We start from the raw sequence: 18,606 nt of genomic DNA, 5'->3' as shown, positions 1-18,606 counted from the left end.
TCCGAGTGCTCACCCTCCTAATTTCCTTCACGGAGGGTTCCCGGAGAAGAGCCTCTCACGCTGATCTCAGGGGGCGGGTGGGCATATATGGACGTAAACGCTCCTTCAGGTAACCAGGACCCAAGCCATTTAGGGCTTTATAGGTCATCATCAACACCTTGAATTGGGCCCGGACTTCAATGGGAAGCCAGTGAAGATGACAGAGGACTGGAGTCATGTGAACATAACGCCCAGTCCCCGTCAGCAGCCTGGCAGCTCTATTTTGAAATAACTGAAGTATCCAGACCGTCTTCAAGGGTAGTCCCACATAGAGCGCGTTACAGAAGTCAAGGCGGGAAGTCACCAATGCATGTGTCACTGTTGCCAGGCAGTCGTACTCCAGGTAGGCGCGCAGCTGATGGATCAGCCGAAGCTGAAAGAAAGCACTCCTCGCCACTGCTGTCACCTGAGCTTCCAGTGAAAGCTCTGGGTCGAGGAGCACTCCCAAGCTGCGGACCTTGTCCCTAAGAGGGAGTGCAACCCCATTCAGGAGTAGGTTCAATTCACCCTCACCGAAGCCCAGTCTGCCAACCAACAGGACCTCCATCTTGTCTGGATTGAACTTCAGTTTATTGGCCCTCATCCAGCCCATTACCTCGGCCAGGCACCGGTTCAGCACAGCCACTGCCTCACTTGGATTGGTGGAAAACGAGAGGTAGAGCTGGGTATCATCAGCGTACTGATGATTCCACAGCCCACACCTCCTGACGACATCTCCCAGCAGTTTCATGTAGACGTTAAACAGCAAAGGGGACAAAGGGGATGATTCCCCAGCACCACCTTCTGAAAACGGTCATTGAGATAGGAGTGGAACCACTGCAAAGCAGTGCCTCCAAACCCCAGTCCTGCTAGCCTATCCAGAAGGATACCATGGTCGATGGTATCGAAAGCCACTGAGAGGTCCAGGAGACCCAACAGGGACGTACTCTCCCTGTCCTTCTCCCTGCACAGGCCATCGTACAGGGCGACCAAGGCAGATTCAGTACCATACCTGGGTCTGAAGCCGGACTGAAATGGGTCCAGATAATCAGTTTCATCCAAGAGTGCTTGGAGTTGTCCCGCCACCACCCGCTCCAACACCTTGCCCAGAAACGGGATGTTGGCCACTGGTCTATAATTGGTGGCCATCTCTGGATCCAGTGACGCTTTCTTCAGGACCGGTCGGACTACTGCCTCCTTTAAAGGGGCAGGCACCCAACCCTCCCTCAGAGAAGCGTTAACCACTTCCAAGATCCAGGTCCCAATCCCGTGCTTGGCATTATTTATTAACCAAGACGGGCAAGCGTCCAATAGGCAAGTGGTGGGACGTACTCGTCCAAGCACCTTGTCCACATCATCAGGCCGCAATAACTGAAATTCATCCATTAATTTTGGACCAGACGGCAGCATTGGTATCTCCCCAGAGACCTCTGAGTCACTAGTAGAGTCTTGCTCGTGACGAATCTGAGCGATTTTCTCCCTGAAATGCTTGGCAAAGTTGTCACAGCGGGCCTTTGAGGGTGGAACCAGATCTTTCTTAGGGCCAGGGTGGACCAGGCCTTGCACCACTCGATATGCACCACTTGCATATTTCATTATCGGTCAGTATGATGCATGTGAACTGAATAAGGAGCTTCCTTGGATGCAGAAACAAATAGATACTCTACTGTCCACTGCACCTACTCACCAGGTGCAGAGCAAAACCTAATTAGTTGTGAATTAATTAGGAGAGAATATGGTCAAGGTGTCAGTGGGATGCATGGTATTCAAAGCCAGCTCTGGACAGCAAAATGGCAGACTGCTTTCAGAAAGTAATTCCTTTATTTTTGCTTATTAGGGACTCTAATTTCACACACACACACACACACACACAATAGCTCCTCCCCCCCCCCCAAAAAAAAAACAAGCTGTGGTGAAGCTCTTCTAGCACTATCTACTGATGTTAGTTCAAACACTTCTCCATCCTGGCTTTTCCTCTGAAGTTCACATGCAGCCTCACAGATAGCAGGAGGAAGGTAGCAAAAACAGACAGTGGGTTCTGTATGCTCTTGTCCTTATGTAGCCAGTGGGTGAGATTTCCAGCCTAGCATAACTGACTGATGTCAGGGGACTTGAATTTCAGCCTGGAGGTCCTGCAAGACATTTGCAATGCCATGGACCCCAGGAATATTTGGGTGACACGTATTTACCTTTATCCATGAGCTACTTTCCATCCATGCTTTTCTGTTTCAGAAAACTTTCCTCCATTGTGATTTCTTGGGAGATTTTAAAGTTCTAACCAAACCTCAGAAAAAGTCGGGTGGCGGGGATGGGACACCACTTTCCAATCACCTTTAAAGTAACACTGGTATACTTTACTGAAAACAGCTTCAGAGTTTTAGTTAAATTAAACAAGGCAGGCAAAATGATCAGCAAACAAACTACTAGCTCTGCCATCAGTGCGAAAGGCCATGTCCTCACTTGCCCTGAGAAGCTGTTCCTCACAGCCAGATTGTGGTTGGAGATGGCCCTGAAAGGCTGTCCAAAGCAAAATGTGAAGCATATGTAGTTGTTCCTTTGTAGGCAGAGTTACTGGAGGAATTCTAAGAAGAACAAAAAGAAAGCTCCCAAAATTATTACCACATGCCTCCAAAAGATAAGTGAATCAAAGGATCCTGGACTCTCTCAGCACGGATGGGAGTGATGGCTTTACCTCCTCTTTCCCACATGGCTTTGCCTCTTCACCAGTACCCTTGTTATCTTGGCAGCCTTTCTCCCCCAGCTGACACTGGGGCTAGGTGGGTTGAGGCACCACTGAAAGTACCTTCCGGGGCCCCATCTGTGAAGAGGATGGCCTGCAAGACTGCCTGCTTTGGACTCGATGGGCAACTACCTACACCTGGCCTGAACCACAGTAGGACTATTTCTGCCAGCAACACCCCAGCAATGACGACCCCAGAGAGGAGAATGTCAAATGGGGCTGCCCTTTGAGGGGAAGTGCAAGGGAAAGTCCCCCTCCCAACACACACACAGAGTTGTTCTCTGTGCCTGCAGAAAGGGGATTCCTTTTCACAGGCCCTGTGTATGTACAGTGAAAGATAGGGATGGGACCAAGTGAGGGATTCTAATGGAGGGCCAAGTAGCATAGGGGAGATGTTGAGTGGAAGGATTCTTTGCAAGACTAAGGCTGATTATGAGCTGAAACTTGCAAAGAACATCAGGAGCAACCAAAAGGGCTCCTATCAAAATGTAAATAGCAAGAGGAGGAGGAAGGAGATTTGGTGACTGATGTGAGGGAATAGGCGCAGATGCTAAATGATTATCATGCCCCTATGTTCTCCCCAAAGCAGGATGGGGGAGATCTGAAGGGGGCAGATGATGCTGGGGATTTAGGGGCACAGATTAGAGTAACCCCCCTAGAAGCCGAGGAGCTCCTCAGGGCACTGAATGTTACTAAAGAGCCGGGCCCTGACAGGTTACACCTGAGGGTACTTATGGAGTTGGCACGAGTACTCCCAGATTGATCTCCATTTTTGAGGCCTCATGGAGAATGGATGAGCTTCCAGAGGATTGGAGGATGGCATCAGTGGTCCCAATGTTCAAAAAGGGTATAGAAGGGACATGGGGAATTACAGAACAGTTAGCCTTAGGTCCATTCTGGGAAAGATGATGGAGAGGCTGATAATAGGGAGAGATCTAGAAACCCTGGATAGGGAAGGGAGGTTGGCAGCCACACAACATGGCTCCTGCAAAAACAGGTCCTGCCAGATAAACCTTGTGGAATTCTATGACAAGTTTTCAAGGTGGCTAGACAAAGGATGCAGTGGATGTGCTTTACCTGGATTTCAGCAAGGTCATTGACAAAGTGCTGCATGACATCTTGGTTGAGAGATTGAGCAGTTTTGGGATAGACCAATGCACTGTCTGATGGATTAGGGCATGGCTGACGGACTGAAAGCAGAGGGTGACTAAGTGACTTAGTGGAGAATCATCGGAATGGTGGCCGGTGATGAACGGGGTCCCTCAAGGCTTTGTCCTGGGACTGATCCTGTTATTGAACTTTTCATCAATTACCTGGAAGATGGGGTGACCATTCTGCTGACTAGATTTGCAGACAATACTAAAATGGGGGCGGTGGCCACAACTGTGGAACAGATACTCCAGATTCAAAAGGATCTGGACAGACTATGGAAGTGGGCAGTGGACAAGAGGAAGATGTTCAGTGTGGATAAGTACAAGGTCTTGCACTTGGGCACAGGAATAGGTGTCACAGGAATAGGATGGGGGACAAGTGGCTAGACAGCAGCATTTGCGAAAGGGATCTCAGGGTTTTGTTGACAGCCGGCTGAACATGATCCAGCAGTGCGATGCAGTGCTTAAGAAGGCAAATGCCAGCCTTGGATGCATAGCCAGAAACATGGCTTCTAGATCTATTACTACCACTCTATATGACCTTGGTGTGCCTGCAACTGGAGTGTTGTGTTCAATTCGGGACTCCACATTACAGAAAGTATATAGCCAGGTTGGAATCCATGCAGCGTAGGGCCACAAAGATGGTGGCCGAATTACAGGGGAAGCTGTATGAGGCGAAACTGAGGGAACTGGGTCTTTTCAGCTTGGAAAAGAGGAGATTCTGAGGGGATCTATTGGCAACATATGGGTACATGAGGGGTATTACATGGAGGTGGGTAGAAACCAGTTTTCCCCTGTGGAGGAGGGAAGGATGGAGCAAAGCTCAGGGAACCAAGGTTCAGTTTGGATGCCAGGAAGTACTTCCTGACAGTTAAGACCATGAGAGTATGGAATGGGCTTCCATGGGAGGTGGTTGAAGCCTCATCAGTGAGGGTGTTCAAGGATAGGCTCGACATGCACATAGTAGGCATGTCATGAGTGAAGCCGGCTGGAGCTGGAGGTCAGACTAGATGGCTTGGTAGGCCCCTTCTGACTCCCTCTTTTTTGTTTGTTTGTTTGTTTGTTTGTTTAATGTTTCTGTGTTTCCATACCCATTAAAATTCTACACAAACCAAATCCAGCCATGCCAGATACCACCTGCTGTCTATAGTGACTGGTCACTGACACCAGTTCTGATCCATATGAGAAGGAAAGGAAAGGTGCTGAAGTGGTGAAGCTCCAAGCCCAAGGGTTTTCCTTGGCCATGTGTCTGTGGATGGGAGGCAGGGAGCGAGGGAGGGAGGAAGAGTGGAGTAGGGCATTGCAGAACTGGAAAAGGTATAATGCATTACTTGGCACTGGGATACTGTCACAGAAACTGTTCTTACCCAGTGCTCTTTCCATTGCTAGGGAAAGTGGTGCCACAAGAAGAATAAGAAGACAAGCTATGAAATGGGTCAAAAACCACAGCCTTGGACTTAGAAGAGCTGAGCAGGACTGTCATGGATACAATATTTTTGAGATCTTTCATTCACAGGGACACCATAAGTCAGAGATGACTTGATAGCACATAACAACAAACTCGATCCATGGTCCCAGAAGCTGTGTATCAGTCCATTCTGCCTTGGCAGAACTGTAGACTTGCAGCTTCCACCATTTTTCCTGCATGCCCACAATGCACCTGATCCACCATTCCCAGCAAGGTGCTTATCCTATAGGAGATGTAATCCAACAAAACTGGAAGGCATTATGCTGGGGAAGGCTTTTGTTCAGCCTGGTTCTTGCCATTGCTCATAACTTCATGAAGCATCCCTTGCTCTCTTGCCCCTTTGCCATTCTGATGCTCCAGAAGCACTGCTTGTTTAGAACAGGAGACAGGAGTATTTTTAAAAGGCAAGTTAAGGTTCACAATATACCATACACACACTAATTCCACAATAAAGTACCTGTTGTCTATACAAACATGGCTGTTATCATTTACAAGACTCCCCTAGTCCTATATCTGTAGTCCAATCAATCCCCAACTACCAATATTCCTAAACTAGCAGTCTGTAACCAAAGTCCATGGAGCTGCCTGAAGCCCAGAGCTGGTCTTGGTGTAGTGAGCAGAGCTATGTGACCCCCAACCACTTTCTCTTTCCAGAATCCACTAAGCAGAGATAAGAGGAGAATCTTCATTGCAAGCACTAATAAGGAATCCTCCTTTCAACACAAGTCACTTATCTGATCAATGATCATCCCAGTTGGTGATAGCAATGCAGCAACTTACTGGTTATGCAGGAAAAACAGACACCCAAGAGTAAACTTTTCAGACAAAGCTTTTGTAGAGTTCCTTATCCATCAGCCTGCTTGCAGAAATGCCAGCCTGCTTGCAGAAATGCTTGAACCAAGTTTTGACCATTCCGTGAAAGGAGAGTTTATGGGAAAGAATGCATCCCCTATCTGCCCCAGAGAAAAAAATAGCAGTGCATGCTCATAGCTCTGTGGGATTAGAAAGATAGATGAGTTAGGAAATAAAGAAATGGCACCAGTAAAAATAGAGACCAAAATCATCATCTGGAGGGCCGGATCCCCACAATATTCTTGCCATGTTTTCATAAGTCTTTCCAAATAGGATTGGTTAACTGTTGGTTCAGAAACAAGAGAATGGGCCCAAGAGATAGGGAGTGGCCATTCCATGCCCATCAGGCAGCTAATAACATATCTTTGCACTACTGCCTCCAGATGGCCTACTTGGACTAACATGGATTGAAGCACACTGGGAGCTCTAGAACTTTTTTCCCCATCAAAACTTGCATAAGATTGTGCCTTTTGTGAATTAGCATGTTCTCATGAATTATCTGTATTCGTTTAGCTGTATGGTTGAATCTACTGATGATAAATGTAGTGCTAATTTGCTGTGCACAGTAACATCAGCTCCTTTCACAGTATCGCACAGGTGAGGTTTTTCTGTGGCACGAGCTCATATATTGTGATGCGCATAGCTTTCATTTTAATTCACTCTTGCCCAGAATTTGCCCCCTTCACAACTGTAAACACAAGTATGTTTGGGGGGTCAAAGCTTTCCAAATTTGTGATCACATTTGCAAATGTTTTCATGGGTAGCAAAGTGGGTATGCACTTGTTAAAGAAAATGTGTGCATAAATGTGCATTTTTCCTCACGTGAACAGCAACCTCAACAGCAGCAAATTCACAGTCAGCAACAGTAATGAGGTGGATTATGCTTTGGGATGAAACTAGCAAGAAAACCTTGACAAACTCAGTCCTTGCCGAGTCCCACCTTCTTGCACACATTCTGATTCCATGCATTGTGGGGTCTATGCATGAACCAGCCCCAGAGTCAAGTCATTTCTGTCTTATGACAAACAATCCCATTTCCCCATATTGACTGTGCACAACACATCCCATCTGGATTTCACAACAACAGAAGTAAAAGACACATAGTTGGGAATTTTATTGTATTTTGCTTTACCATCAGAAGAAAAAGACTCTGTGCAGCCATTTAATTAGAAAATAAAGTGTTTATTAAGAAACTAGACATCAAAGACCCCTAGAGTCTCTGTGAAAGGGGATGTTCCAATTTTCATAGCACAAGATGGTAGACATGGCTAGGGGAAGGATAACCAGGAATGGAGCAGTCTTGTTGGTGGAAAATGAGTTAATGGTTTACAATAATTAAAATTGCAAACATTTACTTTCTTAAGCCACCATCTGTAAGGACCCAAGGTCGGTGTTCTCACCCCCCTACATCTTTTCAGCATTAAGGAACCACTGGAGGCATTTCAATGACTCAAGGGAGTCCTTCCCAGACTGTGTGCTGTGAGGGGATTGCTAGTGTGCCAAAAGAAATAAATCCAATCAATTAGGATTAGAGTGACCCACCCACAGAAAAGGATGTCTGCTGAACCTCTGCATGATCCACTGGGGGAAGGTGTACTCAGAGCCATTGGCTTCTGCTGCAGGTAGGGGAATTCTGCCATGTCTCTGCTTTGGAATATTTGTTCCTGATGCGGATACAGGGTAGGACTAACTGCCCTCACAGGGGGCTTCATATTGAGTCTCTGCATGAACATTTTCCTGTCTCCTTTCAATCAGGAAGACATACCCAGGACAGTAAGCTATACAGAAACAGCAAGAGTTGGTGCCTCTGTGGATTTGGATTGTACAAGGTAACATCTTGTTAAGGGTGCTTCCAGTTTGAGTTCAGCCAAAATATGCCACAGCTGTCACATGTTTGGGAAGCAGTAGGTTCAGCAGCTGATCACAGTGGAGAGAACTGCAATGGCATCACCACGTTTAGTTGGAGTCAACACTTAGCCTTGAATCAATCTTAGTTCTGGATTAAGAAAAACCCAAGCAAGACAAATGGCCATGTGAATGCAATCCAAGCTGAAGATTAGGGCCAGTTACTCTCACTTCCCAGCATTCTCTGTTTCGACAAAACGCCTCTCAAAAGCACACTTTGGTCAACATTTGGGTTTTCATTTCTTCTGTGATGCCAGCTGTATCAGCCCGCACCCCGCATCATGATAATAAGGCAATCTTGTGCCAACCTAGAGCCTTTGAGATGGGTTGGGCTGTCTGGGGGATTCTGGAAGTAGCAGTCCAATGCATCTCAAGGGCATCAGATCAAGAAAAGGGGTCTATTGCCATTTCACTAAGACAGCTGGTATTCCCTTTGCATTTACACAACAGTTCAGTGAGTTATTTGAGCAAACCGGCAAAAGATGGAATCAAAGGGTAGATGGCCCAGAGAAGGGTCCTGTGGTTGATTCTAGCAGTTTTCCAGAACAAACATGAAAGGACATCCCCATGATCCCTTCACAAGAATGTACTCATTAAATTCTTCAGTTCCGGTACAGTGGATCCATTTCCTCCACTCTGAGGAATAGCTTACTGAATGCACAGTTTGGGACAATACTGAGCATGGCGAGAACATTTTACAGCTCCGTTTGAGAAGGACTTGTGGAGGGATCCCAGGAATCACAACTAAATATCAGAAATCTGAACATATTTTGCTGCTAAGCACTCTGGAAACCTACCCCAGCCCATAATTTGGCATAAGCAAATCTTCCTGTATGTTGGACTTGGGATCTGAAGAGGAGGGGTGAGAGCATTGTTTCTTATTGGCCATTCCAGACCACACATTCTCCCCAGCAAACAAACACACAAACCGGAATCTCTTGAGGCAGGAGATCAAGGTCTGTATTTTCCCCTACTGGAGAGATTTTGCGATGCAGTTAAAAGATGAGAGGAAGAAGAAAAGACTATATTTATATATAAAAATATTGATCCAAGTCCAGAATCAATATTTGAGTTTATGTCAGAGAATAAGCAATGGATTTCTTATTCCAAGCCCTCTTTGCTTAGTTTGTATGTCTTGAGCCAACCATTCAATGTGCATGACTGCATTATAATACATTTCTAACTTGGTGAGAAAGAAATGGAAACTGATGGAGGTGGAAGAGGGAGGTGGGGTCAGCTAAAGAGACTTCTGGACTGCAGATCTGTGATGGAATGATTTCCTAGATGACTTGCTCCCCCCCCCCCCCAGCCCTGTTGATGTATCACTGGCCTGCAAACCACTCCTTGTCCATCTGTCCACTAGCTCCTGCACATCCCATCCCCAGATAAAGCCATTATACAAGCAGCAGGGAAGAGGCTGGTGTACAAAAATGGAACACTGAGATAGCTGAAGAGTGGCTCTAACACACAAAACACACACGCACATACAAACAGAAAATCCTCCCAGGACGTTTGCATTTTAAACAAAGCCACTGGCATCTTTTCCTTGGGGCAGAAGAGCAAAATTTTCTCATCGGCGCTCTTAACATTGCTTCTGTGCAACAGCTTGGGACGAGGCAGATGGAAGGGTGGGGACAGGAGTGGGGAGAAGAGAGCTGCCTTTGATCTTACCGAGGTCTTCGTTCTGTTAAAGCATCTTCGGTGCTCCCCATCTCCTGCTGCTGTGGGGCTTCTCCCATGACCCGACCACCATATGTCACTGCCACCAGGTGGCCTGAACAGACTGCTGTGATGTCAGAAAGGCTCCAAGCAGGGAGAGCCACAACTAAAGTTGCCAGGCTTGGATTGGTTGGTTTGATTCTTTGTTTGTTTTAAAGCAAAGTGCAACTTTAAGGTTCCTTTTCTGTCTGTCTGTCTGTCTGTCTGTCTGTCTGGCTTGCTTGCTCTTTCTTTCTTTCTTTCTTTCTTTCTTTCTTTCTTTCTTTCTTTCTTTCTCTTTCTCTTTCTCTTTCTCTTTCTCTTTCTCTTTCTCTTTCTCTTTCTGTCTTTCTTTCCTTCTTTCCTTCTTTCCTTCTTTCCTTCTTTCTTTTTCTCTCAAAAACAAAATCTGTTGCTCTGCTTTTCTCTTGTTGTGCCTTGCAGGAACACCATGACCAATGGAAGAAAATAACACAGTGACCAACAGAGGAGAACAACCCTGTGATCTGGTGACAGGAAAAAAAAATATATACCCCTTGGTTTTTTTTTTTTCAGCATGGTGGAAACCGAGGTCCGGTCCCACAAGGCTTTGATCTGTAGACACGCCACATTCTCCCACTGTGTGCCATGACTCTCAAATGGCACAGCCAGCAAACTTGACATGAGAACAAGTAACCTTTCAAGGAGGTTTTTGAGTTTAATATTTTTTTTGTCTTTCAACTTTTTTATTTTTTTTGCACTGTCGTTTTTGTTTTTGTTTTAAAAGCCATGACGTCCTTTGCTGAAATAAACACTGACATCCTCAACATAAATGCCATGATGGTTAAGGGGATTAGAATGTCCAGGAAGGGTTATTGGATTCAACATAATTTCTCTGAAACCTAAAGCAGGGGGAAGGGGGTAGAGGACAAAGAAGGGGAAAAAATAACAGAAGAGAGGGGGAAAAGGAAAAAAAATAGGGAAAATAAAGTAACTTCACAAAACAAAGATTCAAACTTGAAGAGAACAGAGAGATAGTGACATATATCTATACATAAGTATTTTTAAAAAGTAACTGAAAGGGATTAAGCCAGAAGACTGACTACACTTGAGTTATATTCACGCTGGCTTGTAAATTGTACCTTTTTGTTTCTATCAAGTGAAAATAAAAACTTGCATTGTGGATCACAACATTTGCTGTTTTATTTAGAAACCAGCTTCCTTCCAGCATGGAACTCCAGATGTTCTACATAAGGTTTCCCAGGCAGTTTCCTATCTAGGTACTTAGTGACCCAGCTTGCTTAGCTTCAGCAACACCTTTCTGTTCTGTTGGTTGGTTGATTTATACATGCATATATGCTATTTCTGACATAGACCTTCAGCAGAATCAGGATCTCAGGGTGGCTGCATTTAGATCAGTCTTCCCTTCACTTGGCACTCTCCAGCTGTGGCAGACTACAGCTCAGCCTACCTGACCATGGGCCATGCTGGCTGGGGCTGATGGGCACTGAAATCTAAAATACCTGGTTGACACCTAGTTAAAGAAAGCTGCTTTAGACCACAACTTTCAATGAGCTGTCTTTGGAGTGAATCAAAGTGGCTATTATTGAATTAGAAACCTGTAATGGATAGCAGGCATAGTTTACTTGGATGGTTTTTGAAGGGATTTAGACAAGTTGATGGAGAAGTCTGTCAATGACTACTAGTTATGATGGTTAGAAGTTATCGCCAGTATAAGAAGCAACATGTCTATACCAGTTGCTCAGTTCTCATAGGAAGCTAGACAGCCATTATGGGAACAGAATGATGATACTGATAGTCCTTTGGGCCAATCCATTATGACTGTTTTTCTATTCTTACATTCTTATTAGTCAAGTTCTGATTGGTGCATGCCAAGGACAGGGCCTTTTCAGTGTTAGCAACACATTTCCCTCATTACATTTAATACCCCACCCAAGATGGCCTTCAAGGTTCTCCTTCTCCCATTTTATCCACAGAATAATAACCTGGTACGATAGATTAGACTGAGTGTCTATTACTGGCACAAAGTCACCCAGTGAACTTTATGGCTGAGTGGGGGCTAGAACTCAGATCTCATCTCTCCCTAGTTCAACACTCTAACCACTATGCCACACTCATGGAACTTTCTCCCTGAGAAAACTCACTAGGTCATGTGCCAGCATCTTCCTATCATGTGCAGCCTAAAACTAAAGAGGAGAACCCTGCTGCTGGCCCTACTACTTACAGAGTTCAAGGGGAGTCAGAGGACACTGAAAAGCCTCCAGAGGGCATCACCCTGGAAGATGGATAGCTTGAGGAATTTCAGAAGAAGCCATGCAACTTGTCTGTTTTCAGCCCACATCTCCTTCCGCATTCCAAATTTACTAGAGGCAACCCAAGCAGCAGAAGTCAAATGCCTGTGGAAGCATAGACCTGGAGGAACTTTGCCCAATGGCAAAGCAAGAGGCTGATGTATCTTTGAGCCAAGATTTGCCATTGAACCAAGCTCAGGGTTCAGATGACAAGGCAGAAAAGAGTAAGGCAGCATTGCTGGGTGGAAAGTTACTCAACTGGGGCCTAGCTGGTGCTGAAGCAACACTTCTGCACCTTGTCTCCTCTTCCTGAACACTTTCCCTTGTATTTTAATATCTCACCTATTAACTAGATCCTTGGTCCCTTAGGTAAGACTGAAGATTGAATCACATGGCAGATTCTGTAATAGGGAACAAGCCCTTCTTTCTTCCTATTTTTAGCAGGTCTTTGAACCCCCTTTTTTAGTGTGACAAGATTCATTCTATGATTGATTTCATTCCTCTTCCTGGATCTTAAATTAGATATCTGCTAATGTGCTTTTAATGTGTTTCATACTGCGTAATTCTTAATTGTCAGAATTGCCTTTAATTGGGATAAAAAGTCTAAACTAAATGCATGTTAATGCTGTCTACCTTACAGGGGTGCTATCTGTTAATGGGTTTGAACTGCTTGGGAACATTTAAAAGTGTTTCACATTTAAAAGAAAACAGAAGCATCACCATACCTTTATATTGTTGCTCGTGTACTTTCCTTGGAGACTGAATGAGCACAACATTTCATGGCCTATGAAAATTACATAAAACCATGTTCCTCAGCCCAGTGCTCTTCAGATGTGTTGGGCTGCAGCTTCTTTCATTCACAAACAACACAGCCAGTTTCTGGGAGTGATGGGAACTGAAGTCCGACACATCTGGAGGTCATGAGATCTAGGAAGGCTGATGTTGCATATTTAAATTTTCCCAAAGCTCTTCTCTCTAGGGCTGATGAGCATTCTAGGCTAAAAGGTCTGGAAGGCCCACAGCATGATACACAATAATAATATATCTGGTGTATATCACATTCATTCCCTTTCCTGAGATTAACTGCTCCCACTGCTGCTATTTGATGGCTAACCTTGGGCAAGCTGACTCCAATGCTGATCATGTGCAGTGAACATAGGCATTACGAATGCTCTAGTAATGGGGAAGCAACATGAAAAGGCCATAAAAATGCACAAATTTAAAGTGTTCACCTAAATCGATAATGTTAACAAAATCGTCCAATGCATGTTTCAAGAATGTTTCTGACGGGGGATGTCCCCAGCAGTCCATAGATCACCTTCTTCCATAGTACAGATCCATTCTTTCTTTCTCTTTGAAATGTTAAAAGGGTTCCCAGAATGTGAAAGATGTTTCATCTTTTCACTGTCTCAAAGTCTACTTTAGATAAACAGGGGAAACACCTTCCTTGAACAAAACATGAGAAAGCACTCATTAGGCAAGGGGAAAGGGGTTCCGAATTTCTCACCAGTTGAAAAAGCTTTAGCAGGCTCTCATGGCATACTCTACCAAACCCTGAGAGAACAAGCAAGCTGGATCCACAATGGGTTCAAACCTATTTGATGGTCATGTCTGGGCTTGCTTCTTAGGAAGAGGAACTGTTGGTGGGGCTGGAGTGGGGTTCTACATCGCACTCAGTGTTGAAGAGACTCATCCAAATAATATCAACACTTTTTAATGGAATAATTAAGATGCCTCCATGATCAGGAACTGCAGGATCTTCCTAGTTATTCTTAGATCTTTTTCACATTTGAGACTCCAGTAAGCTTTTGTACTCCCTGAATCTGTAACAGTTTTGTACAGTTTATATTTCTTAAAGGGCTGTGACTGATCCTTGCTGTCTCATGCTCTCTTCCCCTCTCTTCCCCGGATTATCAGGATTTGGGGGCAGCTTGCTGATTCTGATTAGCAATAGGGTGAGGACAGACAGAGGACGTTTTTCTTCCTACAAAGCATAGTCATAAAATGCAGCTTAGAACAGCAATTATTATTAGTGATAGTAGTAGTAAGGTTGTTAAAGGTTATGATTAGGGTCTCCAGTTTAGGCAGCCTTACAAGGGATTAGGCAAATTCTTGGAATGCAGTCTGCTCAAGGTTTTCTTTTCATCTGTATTTTTCAGCAGACTGATGTAATGAGCACTTGCAAATCTAATAAGTGGGTTAGATCCCCTTCAAATGTTGCACTTATTGGCTCCAGAAAGGACACACATGCATATTTTAGAATGTATGTACAAACAGGCATAAGAACATGGGAAGAGCCCTGCTGGATCAGATCAAGAGACTATCTAGCCCAGCATTCTGTTCACACAGTGGCCAGCCACCTGTCCATAGAAGACCCTCAAGAGGACACGAGTACAACAGCACCCTCTTGCTCATGTTCCCCAGCAACTGGTGTACACAGACATACTGCCTCTTATACTAGAGGTAGAACAGAGTCATCAGGACAAGCAGCCTTCTCCTCCATGAATTTGCCCAGTCCTCTTGGAAAGTGATCCAATTCGGTGGCCATCAGTATATTTAATGGAAGTGTAGGCCACAGTTTTACACAGTGTTAAGTGTTCACACAGTGTTTCGCACAGTATTAAGAGGTACTTCTTCTCTGTCCTGAATCTCCCCACAATCAATAACATGGGGTGACACCAAATTCTAGTATTATGGAGAGGAGAAAAAGGTCTCCTGCTTTCTCTACATCAGGTATAATTCTGTATGCTTCTCGCTCACTTATATTCTGAGCTAAGCCAACACAGGTGTTGTAACCTTTTACATGTTTAAGCACTTTAAAAAAAAACCTCAAAATGTTGGTTGGCAATTAGACAGGAGGGCTTTATAAATAACTCAGATCATCCTAACTTCATCCTATAATGTAAGGATGATCTGTTCATTCCTAATTAATTTCCATAACATTCAAAGGCAATACAATTCAGATTACTATATGCTGGGGATATACAACTGGAAGGCTATAACTTTTGTGTCATGTTTGTATGCTTCTGAGATGGCCTGTCTGACTGACACTGGAGATTCAGCACTGGACTAGAAGGACCTTCAGTTGGGTCCAGTAGGGTTCTTTATATGGATATAATATGACATTCATACCAGCGTATGATGCTCAAAGGTCATTTTAGTACTGCATGTGAAAATGTTCATACATTTCTCTATGCAAAGTCTTCATAGGGCTCCCTTTCCTGCCACCCAGTTTTCCTTCATATGGATCAGAAACCAAGATAGCATTGCTAGCAACATATAATGGATTGGATGAGGGCCAACAAACTGAGATTCAATCTGGACAAGATGGAGGTGCTCTTAGTGGGTGGTTTGTCAGCCCCACTGGGTGCTCTTTAACCTGTTCCAGATAAGACTTGTACTCCTTCTAGAGGATAAAGTCCACAGTTTGGGAATGCTCCTGGACCCAGATTTGTCACTTGAGGCACGAGCTGATTTGGTTGCACTGAGCACCTTTTGTCAGCTTAAGCTGATATTCCAACTCTGGCCCTATCTGGACAGAGAGAGACTAGCTGCAGTTATCCATTCTCTGGTAGCCTCTTGTGTGGATTGCTGCAGTGGGCTGTAGGGAGCAGTGGGGCTGCCTTTGAAAATGGTCTGGAAACTTCTACTGATACAAAACAGAGCAGTCAGACTGTTAATGGGAACTGGCTCACAAGAACATATTACACCAGTCCTATTCCAGCTACACTGAACCTAATTCAAAGACCTAAATGAACCTAATTCAAAGACCTAATCCTCCTACATGGACTCTGAGGTCATCTTCAGGGGGTCCTTCTCCAGGAGTCCTTTTCAACAGACGTCAGGTGAGTGGCTACCAGGAGGGGGGCCTTTTTGGTTGTGGCCCTGCAGTTTTGAACTTACCTCCCCAAAGAGGTGCACCTGGCATCCCCTTTGTATTCTTTTCAGTGCCAGATAAAGACCTTTCTATTTTACCAACATTTTAACATTCTAACTTTTATACAAGTTCCATTTTATTCTGCACCATTGCTATGCTTTTGTGCCGAATAACTGCAGTAGCAATTGCTATTATGCTTTAGTTCTTTTAAATTGTGTGTGACTTTTGTTTAACTTCTGTTAACTTCCCAGAGAGCCTCAGCTACTGGGCAGTATAAAAATGAAATAAACAGACTTTTGCCATGTGTGAAACAAAATGTTTTCTCCTGTGATCCGGAGTTTGGTATGAGTGACTCTCAACTGGGTTTGGACCCAGCTTGGGGGAAATCAGTGCCCCACAGGCAGTCTCCTGGGGTGCACCTCCTACAACAGTTGCCTGACTCACAGATGAACCACACTGGTCATTTTTTCCAGCTGATGCAGTTCTTCAGAGAGCCTCTGAAAGGATTGTGAGAGCAAGTCAGAAGGCAAGTGCATAGTGCTCGTGACAGAGACCACAAAAGGCAAGGAAGAGAGATAAAGCCCTTAGCACTCAGGGCACAGAGCAGCTCCTGATGGTACTATTCTGATGCAGAGTAAGATGATCTGGTGAAGGATCAAAGTGCATCCGGTTTGGCCCCGTGATTTGTAAAACTTTTTCAAGGACACCTGTTGGTCATGTTTGCTTGTTTGTTCAATCAGGAGGCATCTTGGCAGGCTAGCCAAGCCAGAAGGAAGGAATGGAAGGGGATTTCTATGCCATATTTGACAGACATCGAAGGCCCAAAGCTATCCAAACCATATTGAAAATTTGACTAAGAAATGTGGAAACATGTTTGGCAAGGAAGAGACTTACTCCTTCTACCCAGTGCCCTGTGCAGGGCCAGTGGAATGCATAGAGATGAAAGAAAGGACAAGCATGAGAATGGGAAGGCTTTGATGACTACTGACAAAGACAAAAGCCTCAAGGTTGGGGTTAAGGGTGGTCTGCACATCATGAAAAATCCAACAAAATGGTAAGGCTAGAGGAAGGAAAACTGGAAGCACAGGTGAAATGATACTGATGTGTGATGGACAGCTGTATGTTCACCATACCTTGTTCTACTTAGTTAAGTGTCCGTCCATTATATTACCTCCTTCCAATCACTGCTGCCTACTCTACATGATCCCCAAGTATTTTCCACACTCTGTTCTCCATTCCAAGAAAACCTACATTTAAGGAGGCATGAGGACATCTACCAATTCTGCATCTGACTGCTGAAGCATCTTCTTTGTTCTCAGCTCTACGGTCTGCCCATAGTTTTATAGTTTTCACTTGTCATTTCCTAAGTCAGACTGCCCAGCATGCACTACATACTCACATTTCCAAATCTCAAGTCCTTTCTCACCCAGACAGGAACAATTTTGCAAATGTAGGAAAACGTTTCTTGAAAATAAACTAAAAGGAAATGCTGGCCAATCCGCCCCATCCAAACTAATTCAGCAAAACTGTTCCCAGCACATAACGGGACATAGATAGACCTGCCTGCCATGGAGCTGTTAAAAATAAGCATAGCAAGTCAGAAGAGGGCCTCTCTTCTTTTTGCTAGAGAAAAAGTAGGGGGATACTAATTAAGAACTAACACAGGGATCCAAATTCAGACTTATAATAACAAAGTGCTCAAAATTCTGGGCCAGGATGGATGAATTGGTCAGTTTTGGATTATCCCACATTTAGTTTACAAAGAAATTCTCAAGTTGTTTTTCTCTCAACTACGGGGAGCCTAAATTTCAACACTGAAGTGAATTTTTTTGCCACCTCTGCATCGACACACACACACACGTGCCTAGTGATATTGTGTCCATGATCTCTGGGGCATCTCTGCACTAAAAAAATGTACCTCAGAGCCTTCAATCTGCACAGTCCTGAGACAAGATAAATCCTGGAGGGGGAGGACAAGGAATGGAGACAACCTATGAAGAGCCAGTTCACTGTTGATTTTTAAGTTCTTAGGTCTGCTCTACATATGCAGCATAATGCAGTTGTGTGACAAGTCTAGCATCTGAGGATGGATGCTGGTATCTGGGGCAGGGGGGACATGACATCCCTCTATAAGCACCTCCAAGGCTGTCACCAAGAGGAAGGTCAAGATCTCTTCTTGCGGATGCCGGAGTGCAGGACACGGAATGATCAAGTCAAGCTGTGACAGTCCAGATTCAGGCTGGACATCAGGAAGAGCTTCCTCACGGTCGGAGCAATACAGCAGTGGAACCAACTGCCTAGAGAGGTGCCGGGCTCTCCCACACTAGAGACATTCAGAAAGAAACTGGACAGCCACCTGAGTGGGATGGTGTGAATTGGTCTTGCAACAGCAGGAGGTTGGACTCAAAGGCCTTCATGGCCCCTTCCAACTCTACTATTTTATGATTCTATGATCAGGATTCTGGCAGGGCCTGACATGAATGCCTGCTATAGTGTCTAAAAACAACCCCCCTCCTGAAAACCCTCCTACATTTTCCATGCATTGACTCTTTCAGCCTTCCCCTCTATGCAGTACAGAGGAAGTCAACCCAGTAACACAGGCACTG

General features: G+C 44.8%; 1 protein-coding gene across 3 annotated transcripts in view; it reads right to left on the bottom strand.

The window, feature by feature from the left end:
• The window catches only part of NTRK3 (neurotrophic receptor tyrosine kinase 3), a 516,845-nt gene that overhangs the window by 149,305 nt on the left and 348,934 nt on the right, over positions 1-18,606 (bottom strand). Inside the window, exon 13 of one of the 3 annotated variants that reach the window (XM_044438933.1) lies at positions 10,292-10,713. The exons of the other annotated variants lie outside the window; for them this stretch is intronic. Within the exon in view, the coding sequence (XP_044294868.1) occupies positions 10,592-10,713 (122 nt within the window). The 3' untranslated portion in view covers positions 10,292-10,591. Of the gene's footprint in view, positions 1-10,291; positions 10,714-18,606 lie in introns of those variants that run through there. 3 annotated transcript variants of the gene reach the window in all.

Source organism: Varanus komodoensis, unplaced genomic scaffold (genome assembly GCF_004798865.1).
Source record: "Varanus komodoensis strain SLA01 unplaced genomic scaffold, ASM479886v1 scaffold33, whole genome shotgun sequence".
NCBI classification, from domain to species: Eukaryota; Metazoa; Chordata; class Lepidosauria; order Squamata; family Varanidae; genus Varanus; species Varanus komodoensis.
The sequence above is the reverse complement of the archived record's forward strand: the minus strand, read 5'-3'. Positions and strand labels throughout refer to the sequence as shown.